The following is a 12,397-nucleotide window of genomic DNA, read 5'->3' as shown; positions in this document are numbered from 1 at the left end:
TACCATCTCCTCAGGAAATCGTGCATTTTTAGTTGCAGGCAGGGCCCATTGTTTGGAACTCAATGCCTGAGCAGTTATGCGCAATTCAACACATTCAGAAAGGCTCTTTAAGCAGGCATTTAACGTTGAGAAGTAACAGTTATTTACCTTTGATAAGGCTCTAGTAGTAATGTTTTTTGGTTTTTTTTAGGTTCTTAGCTCCTACAGATGAATAGTTCCTCATTTAGTTTTTGTCAAGTTTTTTAGGATTTTAGTTTGTGGTTATAGATTTTATTTTTCGTAATTTATGTATATTTTATTGTAAGCTGCCACAGCTATTTAGAGTAAATAAAAATAAACAGAGATATCAGGCAAATATTGCATTGTTTTAATCCCCCTACATTGGATGCTAAGAATGTTACTTACCCTCCCTGGGATCACAAGATTGTCAATGCCTATCAAATCCTTCTTGAGTTCTTGCAGCTTCTGGAAATTTTCCATTTTTATCATAGTACCATGGAGTTGAGCTACTATCTCAGAAATCTCTGCCAGAGCAGCTAGAAAAAGCAAACAAATGAATATACTAAACGTTCTGTCAGAGTTCTTTTACTAAAACTCACAGCAGATATAGAACACATCAGGTCATCCAGACCTTTTGGTTGCTGCTGCATTATTTTGTACCCTACTTCATCCCTAGCTTTATCTTTATTTCCCTTATCAATAAAAATATTTTGTTTGTGCCCCATGCTTTCGTGAATTTTGGTAATGTTCCCTGTACCCAGCTACCTTCTATGAAGAAATATTTCTTTACATTACTTCTGAGTCTACTCTCTTTCTAGGTCTCCTTATTCTAGAATCTCTTTGCCACTGAAAAATGCTTACCGCTTACACATTTATAACTTACCAAAAATAAAGGCAAAAATGTACCATGTAATAAAGATACAATCAAAGGAAAAAGAGGACAATAATAATACAAAATGTTTTTAATTTAAACTTATAGACATTTAAATACTTTGTAGAAAGCGATCAATAAATCAGTTATAATAGCCCATAGCAAAAAATATGACACACTTAAAAGTATTCCAGAATAAATCCAACGTGCTTGACATACAATTAAGAAAACGTATAGCAGCTATAATTTAAGGCAAAAAAACTGTAGTTATATATTTGAGGTGCTGAAACCTAAGGGGTAGATTTTCAAACGCACACACGCGCGTCCATGTGCAAGTGCTTCCCGGCGTGCACACACGGACGCGTTGATTTTATAGCGTGTGCGCATGTTATAAAAATGCATGGGCCACGCGCGTGTGGGTGGTGCACGCAAGGGGCGGTGACACATTCTGGCCTTCCCCAGTTCCCTCCCAGTCTGCTCCAGTTAAGAAGGGCCTAGAAAAACAACTACACACACACACTAAACTCACAAATACGTATAATACTATAAAAGTTCTCACATTCTCTTCTTGCCAAACAGATTGATGAGGTCAGGAAGACAAAACACCGAATATCCCCCTCAAAATCAGTAGTTACTAATGAGGTCCAACATGTTTCACTTCCAGCTTCTTCAGGGAGCTCACAGCTACTATTGTTAATCAAGATGGCTGTTCACAAACGAAAGTACATTGAAAGCCTGTGTAAGGACGTCCCCAGATCTCCACACTCCACCATTAAGGCAAGATATTCTTCAGGAACAAAATATTCCAGCAGGAGTCATGAACTCTCCACACTCCACCATTTGTGGGCCCTTCTGTCTTTGTGTTTGATTTATTTTGCAATACTTTTAAGTGCGCCATATTTATTGATTTGGGCTATTGTAACTGATTTATTGATTGCTTTATATAAGGTATTTAAATTTGCATAAGTTTAAATTTAATTTTTTTTTTGTATTATTGTTTCTTTTGATTACCTCCAACGTATCACTAGATTTAGGTCCTTAAATCTTACCTTATTCAGCTCAGGTAGAGAGCCTACATTACTATGTCCCTCTAGAGATTCCACCACAAAAACTGGACACAATGCTCCGGATAATTTGCACAGTGCGTATCCTGTTCCCTATGCCCCCTAGCGTCCTGCTGGCTTTCACACTGCTTTTTCTCACTATTTGACCATGTACACGATCACTTCTAAATCCCTTTCCTGTTTGGTGGTCATCAGTAGCCCAGAATCCCTTCTCACCACACATACAATCCTATACGTCTCCCTTACGGGTAGATTTTAAGAAAACACGCTTGCGCGCTACCCAGCACGTGCACACGGACGCGCGCATGTTATAAGATCCGGGCCGGCGCGTGCGAGGGGGGGGAGGTAGATTTGCCCGGTTTATACGCGCAACGAGATCGGGCCTCCCCCAGTTCCCTCCCAGTCCGCTCCAATTAAGGACTGGGAAGGAACTTTCCTACCCCCTCCCTCCCTCCCTCTTCCCCGACTCCTTTTCAGGGCCTACTTTTTTTTTTATTTTCAAACTTATGCCAGCCCCTGAGCTGTACCGGCCGCCTCCAGCTCTGCCCCTCCCCTCGGGCCCGACACTTCTGCACGTAACGGGAGTTACCCGCACGTCCGGGCCCTTGAAGATGTGCGCGGTGTGCGCAAGGCCTGGCCACGCCCGTAACCCCCGTTTCCCCCGCGCACGGGGCATTTAGAATTTAGCCGTTAGGTTTCAGCAACTCAAATATATGACTACAGCTTTTTTTTGGCATTAAATTATAGCTGCTATACTATTTACCACTCCTTCTTACTTGTATTTCCTCCGACTTTAGTGCAAAGCTCGTTATTACAGTTTACGTCACACATAATATAACGTCACCCACCATCATCTCGCACTTTCATATGGGATCATAACAAAGATTTGAAGTGCATTTCCTGGGTTTAAAATTCAACAAAATCAAAGAGTTGGCAGATTATTTAAAAAATATAATATTATGGAGCTGGGAGCAACAGAAACTCTAAAATGAGCTGAAAATTGCAAAACTATCTTGCAACAGCTTAAAGACCCTTAGAGGTAGATCTTAAATAAGTACCCGCGCGAGTACTTTTGTTCGCACAACCGGCATATCTTATAAAATCCGGGGTCGGCGCGCACAAGGCTGCGCAAAATCAGCAGCCTGCGCGAGCTGAGCCGCGCAGCCTGCCTCCGTTCCCTCTGCGTCCCCCCCACCTTCCCCCTCCCTTCCTCTATCTACCCCACCCCCCAAGCCCTACCTAAATCCCCCTCCTATCTTTGTTGTGCAAGTTACGCCTGCTTGAAGCAGGCGTAACTTGCGCGCGCGCCGCCTCGGCATCCCCCGGCACAGGCCGCAATGCCGGGGGACTCGGGACCGCCCTCCCGGCTCACCCCCGAACCTTCTCCACGCCCCCGGACACGCCCCCGACACGCCCCCTCCGCCCCCTCCTGCCCCTTTTTCGAAGCCCCGGGACCTATGCGCGTCCTGGGGCTTTGCGCGCGCCGGCAGCCTGTGCAAAATAGGCGCACGAGTGCCTCGAGCGCGTAAATCCTGCTGGATTTATGTGCGCAGGGCTTTTAAAATCTAGCCCTTAGGGCTTAGCCATGAGCAGTATCCACTCCAGCATCACTCACCACAAGAAAGGGGAAACAGACGTGCAAGGAAGCAAGCAGAGGTCATCTCAGGCAGCGGCTTGGGGCAGTCTGCTTTTTTTTTATTATTAGGGATTTTGAATTATTTAAAATTATTTCTGTGCAGGAAAGTGCTTTCTCCCCTTGCTTATGAAGATGCTAAATTCTTTAAAACCCAACAATTGTGCCACGAGGGCCAGGAAATGACAGGGGGATGAATATGGAATGCACACGGAAATGATTTTATCTTCTGGAATTGCAAGTTTTGAACTGCTCCAAAATCAACACGCTGTAAATTTTGTGTGCAAGGTATGTATAATTAAACGTAAATAAATGAAATAATTACTTGTTGTTTTAAAAGCCTTTGGTCATTAAAATGATTCCAAAACGCTCCTTCCATAATATTTCCAAAGCCAATTCAATTCTTTTCTGTATCTCATGGACCATAATGCATTGAACAGCCAACACCTCCTGGACCTTACCCGGCAGTCGTACTGAACCTTCAAACACACAACACACATACTTTGTCCCTCCTACCCCCAAATGTGAAATGGCACTGTCCTTTGCAACATAAATGCTGATCAGTACTCTTTAGCACTACAGATCCAAAACAGAAGTTTATCACATCAGCATCTGCTTTAATAGTTATAGAAAATCATTATTTTCAAGATTATTCCTGTTAATATAAATTGAACATTTCTAACCCAGCGTAAACAAATCTTTTTTCTAAGTATAAACCCCTTGAGCCAAACTCGGTCGGATCCCACACACATTTAGATTATCTGCTGCACGCCTGTCCTTTTGCTCACCTCTGGAGTCCCTGAAGTCCACGTGGTTTGGTGAGTAGTGCTTGCAAAGCCTCTCCATTACCTGCTTGTAGTGCATGAGTCTATGCAACGGTCGAAGGAAGAAGGTATTGAGAGGTAAGTAGCAGACCTTCTGAAGCTCAAAGTCCCTGCACAGCGCCTCCAGCTTGCGAGAGTTTCTGACTCCTCTCTCCAGCTCCATCAAAACCTCGTTGTGTTTTTGTAGGTGAATTGTGAGTTGCTAAAAATAAAAAAGGAGGGAGTAAAGGTAAGGAAAACATGAGCTGACATATGGTAATCATGAATACTTGCCATTACAAAAATTACATAAAATTATTTAGTAGTAATTATAAGTTCTCTGTAACCCACAGTGAGAGAAATAAGTCCATCGTTTGGTTCACAGAGTTCAAAGCCAAGTTAATCCTGTAGAAAGGCTGAGCTAGTAGCTTTGCTTTGAGCTCATGCATCCAGATCTAGAGAATCGGGTCCCTGGAATAAACAGCACATGTGAAAATCTTTTCCATCTATGTTGCACCACATGAGCACATGGCTAAGCAAGCAGGTGCTTTCCATGCCTGGAAGTCTGGAGCTCGGCATGCGGATTCCGCAACACTGAACAGAAGATTTGTGCAGAGGATTTATTTATTTAGGGCTTTTTTATACCGACATTCATGATACCAATCATATCATATCATATCGGGCAATAACATTAACATGAACAATAGGCGAAGAGAGAACAAAGTGAACAAAAGTTACAATAAAACAGGGGCACTTGAACTGGGAGGAGGAAGAGCCAGAGGCATGGCTAACTCAGAAATAAGTAATATCTAGTAATATCGAGCATGGGTGTCATGATCTCGTTGCTTGGAATAAGGGAAGAATGAGATAGGGCTGAGCAGATTGGGTTTTTGTTAAACAGAAGACTGAAGGGTTACTGGACACATTTTCTCTTCAGTCATTTAAGGGATTAAAATGTAAAATATGAACTGAGATTGCAATGTAAACTGCAGTTCAATAGAGCATTAGGATTCAAAACAGAAGTATAAAAATATTAGTCAGCGCCCATGGCGACAGTAAGGTAAGATTTGCCACTGAAGGCCTGGGCATTCCTGAGCATGGTATCTATACTACTGTATGAACATGGATTAACAAAAATAAAGATAAACCAATTAACTATATATCAAACATACCCCTGCCCTCTTAAAGGTGAATTTTGAGACCTGCACCCGGGAGCACATGTGCGCACACAGACGCGGTGATTTTATAACATACCCGTGTATATGCGCGCATGGTATAAAACTGGCTGTGTGCACATATATGTGCGCACGATTTTACATCCACACACGTATGTGCATATAAATGCCGCCTCGATCACATAAGTGGGGGGATTTTGGTAGATACGCACGCTGACACAATTACTTGTTTCCCAGTTTGCTCCCAGTTTGCCCCAGTAAAGGAGAGGAGTTCCTAAACCTCCCCTTTTACCCTATTAGTCCCGACTTAAAACTCCGCTGACTGGCCTCAGGTTTTTTTTTAATTTCATGACTTACATGCCGTCCATAGCAGAAGTAAAGTTACGCGGTAGGGGACCCTGGCGCGTGCAGGTCCGTGTAAATATTTATTCATATTTCCTAGATCGCCCATGCCCTGCCCCTTCTGAAAAACATTGTACTTCCCTACCGAGAGATATGCACGCGTACTCGGGCGCCTCTTAAAAAACGTGCGGCGTGTGCTGGGCCGATATGGACACATCTCCCAGCTTTGGTGCGCACAGGGCTTCTAAAATTCACCCATTAGGTTGTTTTTGCCCTCCACCCTCCCATCTCCCTCCTGTCAGGTTCTCCTCTCCTCTCAGTCCACAATAATCAATATTGGAAGGCTGGCAGCAGAGGGGCACACAAAGCATATGTGCCTGGTCCCTATGGCTGTGCCTGCCAGTCCTATCACGAGTGAGAATCAGTTGCAGGGATGAGGGGAGAGCTGTCTCACCCTGTCTTTGTATTAGTGGTGGGGAATCTGGACGAGCAAGTTCCTGACAGTGGCCATACCTCTCCCATGTGCTTACTATTGCTATACACTGCACTGCAAGCTGTGCATGTTTAGTGTAGAATAATAAGGCAGGAGCCAGCTTCTAGGGGAGAATGATGTACTCGGTATCACCACCTATCTTCATCTCACACTGGCTTTCACCCACTAACATCGGACATTGCCTTTGCAATCGAGTCATTATTTTCATGAAACAGAACGCGATTATGAGATTTATGGACTAGCAGGCTATTGTGGATCGTCTCTTGCTGAAATGTTTATAGGCGAACTAGCGACTTATCGGTCCCACCTTGTCTTTCCATTCACACTACCAACTGATGGGAAAAAAATGAAAGCAGGCAAGATAGAATAGGCTGACGTGCGTCTTGTAAAGGAAACGGCTGCTCATTGTGTCTTTACTGAAGCAGCTGCATTCAGGTCAGGACACAGCATAGTTCCAGCTCTTTAAGCCCGTCCCAAAAAACATGTTCAGCCTTTCTTGAACTTCTGTGATCTGGATGGCTAGAAGTTTCATTTTATTATGATCCAGCTGCTTTCTAAATGGAGGAAGTAAAAACTGTGCCTTTATGAATCAATTACTCACTAATCAGCGTAGCTCTTGTTTTTGTAATCAAACATGGACAGTAAAGTATCTACCCCCCCCCCCCACTCAGTTTTCCTCCACGTACTTCAGTTAGTATAGAGCATTCAGCAGAAAGTGAGTTTCCCCTCATCTAGATGGGAGAATACACAGAATACTGAGTTTCCCCAGATTTCTTATCATGCACACAGCGAGAGCAAACAGCACTAGTAGTCATATTTTAAGAATATTACAGTAAAACGTTACTGTCAGTGGCAGGACTACTCCTACCGTACAACAGGGAAGAAAAGGGAGCACCATGTATATGAGCACAGAGCTAGCTAAGGCCCCATTACCTTGTCAGAATGGGGAGACCTCCAGAAATAGGAGGTAACAGTGAGGGTGTTCTGAACTGAGTCCATCCCCTAAAGGACGGGTCAGAGGTGACATCTATATAGGCTACTCCATGAGTCATTGATGAAGGGAGCAAGGGAGAGGCTCTCCTTCAGTCCAAAAGGGGAAAGAAATATTGCCTTTACATTTATTTTTTTTTAGGAGTTTCATGTCTTTCAACCAATTGTGGTGAGCTCTCAGCGCAGTGCCTAAGGGGGGCAAATATCCCCAGGTTCTGTCCTTGCTGCAGTGTTCGCCAACGTTGTATTTGAGTATTTCTTTTTCCAGATGGAAGGTAAGGGTTCCCTGGTTTCTGAGCAATGCATGTCTCAGGGGAAAAAGTACCCCACTAACAACATGGAAGAGAATCCAGTGGTCCTATGAAGTAGAAGTAGCATGAGAAATTATTTTTTGTGCTGATAAACTCCGTACCAATCTACATACATTTTTCTATTGTCCAGTTTTTGCTTTTCTTCCCAGTAAACGTTACCCTGGTTTTGGAATTAAGCTGTTTTGTACATTGTATTTTTTTTTTTTAAGGCTGTGTGTGCCTGTTCCTCATGGAAGAATCCAGATCAAGTGCTACATCCAGGTTTTCCTTCACCTCTGCAACATCTGAAGGTAGCCCTTTGCCTATTTCTGAGAGTTTTTGTAAAAAGGGGGGGTTACAGGAGAGTGCAGCAGTAAACGAAAGCAGCTGGAGTAGAATAGGATGCTTCAGCTGGCATGGGCCATATTTAATTAAAATGATTTTTAACGGTTTAATATTTCTATCCCTGCCAGTGACATAAAATAAAAGAATGCTGAAGCATCCCTAACCTATAATTAAGACATTTAAAATTCAAGTTGTGCAATATTTTGATGGGATAACAAATGTAAACAAAACCGTGTCTCATTAGTTTTCAAAATGTACATGCAATTCCTGAAGTAATTAACTCAAACAGAAAATCATTTACTACAAAACACTACCACATACGACTATTTTCATTCTATACTGACAGACCTTGCAAAGCAAATAGGAATAAAATGTAAAACATCATATAATGATGGTAGGTAATAAAATCTCAACCCTAACACATCTTTAGATTCACACACTCATTCTTACCTTCATATTCTGAATGTTCTTCAGCATGACGTCACCGATTCTTTGGTAATCCCCTTTAATGTGAGCATTAGACCGGCCTTCCCTGTTAACAAAGCATTGTTCAGATTGCATGTGTTTGAATTATAAGATAAAACCTCCAGAAGAAGAAATGTATTACTCGGGCCTTTAAGACTTCGTTAAATACGAGTGCGCAAGCACAACAATATGAAGACATTAAAAAAAAAAAAAAGACTTTTCTTCATTCTGTGACTATGGGGAAAATACATTTTTAATAATAAAGCCTGTGGAGTCAATGCTACGTAATACGGAAATGCTTCACCGGCAGATGACCCAGTATAGTCCTGAATCTATGGGTAAATAATGACCAGTTAATACGGACAAAGGAGAATGTGGCAAGGGCTGTTTCTTTTTTTCTATTTCTTTTTTGTTATTTTTTAGCCGAAAGAGACCATGAGAATTCCAAGTCAGCTGTTCCCAAGGCTTTATCTTTCAATTCAGTGTCATTTTACCTTCTGCAGCTGTTCCGGATCAACAGCCCTGACAGCACTGCAAACACTGACCAAAAGGATCCTGAAAATGGCTTCACTCTAGCAGTCACTCGGGACCATATGTACTAATCTTTTACTCCCCCTACACGAAACAGGGAAAAACCATTCATACCGGGGTGTCAAACTGAAAAAATGTTTGCTAGGTATGGGCTGACTGGGAGGGGAGTCGACTCCACCACTCAATCTTCCAGTTCCTGCTCTCCGTCTTCCCCCATTTTGAAAGTTACTAAGTATGGCGTGTTATCTAGTTATGCTTCCGTGTGTTTTATATTATTCTTTCCTATTATGTACTAGGCATTCTTATCTATTTTGTATTTAATAGGGTATGCTATTTATGTAAGCTGTGCCTATGTATTATGCTATTATGATTATTATGTACCATATTATAATCCTCTACCTTATTCTGAGTACTCTTTTAGAGTAATAAATACTTGTAATAATATTATGTTGTCTGTATTGTCTGGATAAAGTATATGCAACATGATAAACGAAAAGCCCATATAGGGTAATCACGCTCTTCCCATGCCTGATAGAAAGAAAAGTAGTCATGACTTATTACAGGAAACATAGTGGCTGGTTGCCAAGTTAGCCCATTTGAATGCACAGAAATAAAAATGTTTAACAATAAAAGTGAGATATTTTTACTGAACTGAAAATACATTTCTGGAGTAGCTTTTGGGTATTACCACTCCCTTATATAAATAAGAAAAGGTCATCATTCTGCAGATTCATTCTGTTATATATTGTGTTTCATTTAGTATGACAGGCATCAAAATCCCTTTTCTTGGACTAAGGATCTGGACAGAAAGTAGAATGCAAAACCCCTCCTTTAATCTGAAAGTGATCCCGTTTTATGCTGTGTAGGAGCAACACGCTTCTGACCTTAACACGGCAGATGATGGCAGAAAAAGACCCAAGAGGTCCATCCAGTTCTTTATGGTGGTAGCTGCAGCTCCGTGCAGGTTATCCTCAGTCACTAAGCAAGCTTTTCCTGACATTAGACACTACAGTGACATCATCGGAAATAATTAAAAAAAAAAAAATCTGCAGCTCCCATTTCATGATAAATACTGATTACTTTCTACCTTGTTCCTCAGAATGGTTTAAACTTTTCATATTCTGTGCCAAGAGTGAACAATGTACTTTATTAAAACTAGTGAGCCATCACCACTTGGGACCTCTTACACTCCTAGATTAGTAACTATATCCTGAGAGATTATTATTATTATTATTATTATTATTATTATTATTATTAAAGAATGAGTTTGCTGCTGCTGCCCCTACGGCTACTAAAACTGCTGGAAACCCTTCATGATGGGCTATCAATGGGGTCGATTGTGAGACCCACGCGCGCACGTGGACGCACTGATTTTATAATATGCACACGCATGTTATAAAATCTGATGGCCACGCTTGCACGTGTGGGCGGCCCGCAACTCTCACGCGCAGGGGCAAACTTCTATAACCTACGCGTGACAACGCAATTAGCCGGTCCCCAGTTCCCTCCCAGTCCGCTCCAATTAAGGAAGGGAACTTCCCTAAAACCAACCCTAATTCTTCCTCCCTCTTCCCCTCTCCTCCCTGCCCCCTAAATCTACCCTAAATATCCCCCAATTTTCTATTTTTGCATTTACTGCTCCTCTGGAGCAGAAGTCATTTTTGCGTACCGGCTGGCTGGCGGCGCGCGCTTCCCTGGGTCAGAGCTGAATGGCGCTGTCCCAGCCTGCCCCCCACCCAGACCACGCCCCAGCCCATCCCGTTCTTTGGGCCTGGCCCTTCAGCGTGTAATGGGGGTTACACACGTGGCCGGGCCCTTTGGAAAATGCGTGCAGTGTGCGGGCAAGGCCTGGCCACCAGCGTAAGCCCCCGATCTTCTGTGCGCGGGCCTTTTAAAATGCACTTGAATGGCTGAGATGACAGCGCTCCGGTTCAGTATTTAATGTAATGATATATGCCTCTTGGTAACCTACAAACCAGGCTTCCCTTTTTTTTCTCAATGTAAGTATCTTCAACACTTTGCAGCTGATGCAGAATATCTGTGCTGAAAATAGCAACGTAGGAGGAAAGACAAAGTATTATTAACCTGTGGAAAAATGTGAGGTCTCGCATCACACCACATAGACTGCAAATGTCGTGTAGTGTGGTGTGATGCGAGGCCTCACATTTTTATATATATACATATATATATATAGATCCAGACAGCCCGGGTAACGCTGGCTAGTTATGAAACAGATTACTGAAGCAATTCTCAGAATGAAACAGACGATCTCTTCTTCTTTCTCATCTGTGTGGCAGGGCCATCGTATGTATCTGAAAAAATATTTTGCTCATTGGTGCCTAACATTAAAGCTGTAGTTCCTCGTACAAATGGCAAAACTTGATTTTCCATGACAAGAGGACATCCACAAGGACAAGAGTAATACCACAAGGATGAAGCAGGTAGCTGCTTTTACAGCAGGACCACTGGCTAAACTGCTTAAAGCATCAATTTGCCTGTGTTTTTTGATTCTTCAGCTTGCCCTTTTCGTCTTATTCATAGATTTTCTTGCCTTATTCTTATATCTAATATATTGCTGCCATGCTTCCTTGCTACTTTACCCATCTGTCCCAATGGAGTAAGTTGAGGCATGGCGTCCTAGAAGATGAACGGGAGACAATTTGATAGATTACGACTAATTATACATTGCTGCAACATTTCTTGGGTGCAATGTAACCCCTCTATACATTGGCTCCTGACGAAGCCCCAGATTTGGCTAATTTATTTGTGGCTAAATTTGAACAACAATTTTTGTATCCAGCACCGATTTTCAAACATGTATCTACTTGTGCGCGATACATAGATGACATTTTTCTTAAGGCAATCAGACGAGGATAGTTTGCTTTCTTTTGCACCAGCCCAGTTACTGGGCTATGAAACTAAAAGAAAAAAGTAAACTGAGAGAGTTGTCAGCAGTACATAAAAGTTGAAAAAATTAAGATCTTACCATAGCGCAAGTCTCTGCTCAATTTCCTTGAGAAAACAGGTATGAAATTTATACAATGGCTCAAAACTGGAGAATATGAGATTTTTCAGTGTTTCTGGCATAGAGTCGTCGTTACCTACTGTGCTCTGAAACCACTGGAAAGAAATAAGAATTGTCAGTGGTAGGAAACTCAAACCATTGTTAAAATTATTGCAGCAATTCGTTTTTTCCATAAGACTGGCATCGTCACACATTAAACATAGTTATCTACACTGGCTTGTTTGCCAATATATTTTCTGAAAGAAATGTGAATTCAAGACCTTCAATATGAAAATGGTATTCTTCAGTTGAAGACATGACTTTAATGTTTATGAACGTTGAGTCGCACAGACCGTGGCTGCTAGGATTCTTTGCAGAAGGAATTATTGGA

At 42.2% G+C, this 12,397-nt stretch overlaps 1 protein-coding gene across 3 annotated transcripts in view; it reads right to left on the bottom strand.

The window, feature by feature from the left end:
* Positions 1–12,397, bottom strand: part of FARP1 (FERM, ARH/RhoGEF and pleckstrin domain protein 1) — a 400,646-nt gene that overhangs the window by 29,053 nt on the left and 359,196 nt on the right. For all 3 annotated transcript variants that reach the window (XM_029604480.1, XM_029604479.1, XM_029604481.1), the window contains 4 exons: positions 11,989–12,122; positions 8,457–8,538; positions 4,357–4,594; positions 406–536 (listed from right to left, as the gene is read on the bottom strand). In XM_029604480.1, the coding sequence (XP_029460340.1) occupies positions 406–536; positions 4,357–4,594; positions 8,457–8,538; positions 11,989–12,122 (585 nt within the window). The remainder of the gene's footprint in view (positions 1–405; positions 537–4,356; positions 4,595–8,456; positions 8,539–11,988; positions 12,123–12,397) is intronic.

The sequence above is a fragment of the Rhinatrema bivittatum genome, chromosome 5, assembly GCF_901001135.1.
Source record: "Rhinatrema bivittatum chromosome 5, aRhiBiv1.1, whole genome shotgun sequence".
Taxonomy (NCBI): Eukaryota; Metazoa; Chordata; class Amphibia; order Gymnophiona; family Rhinatrematidae; genus Rhinatrema; species Rhinatrema bivittatum.
This window is presented reverse-complemented; position numbering and strand designations above follow the sequence as displayed.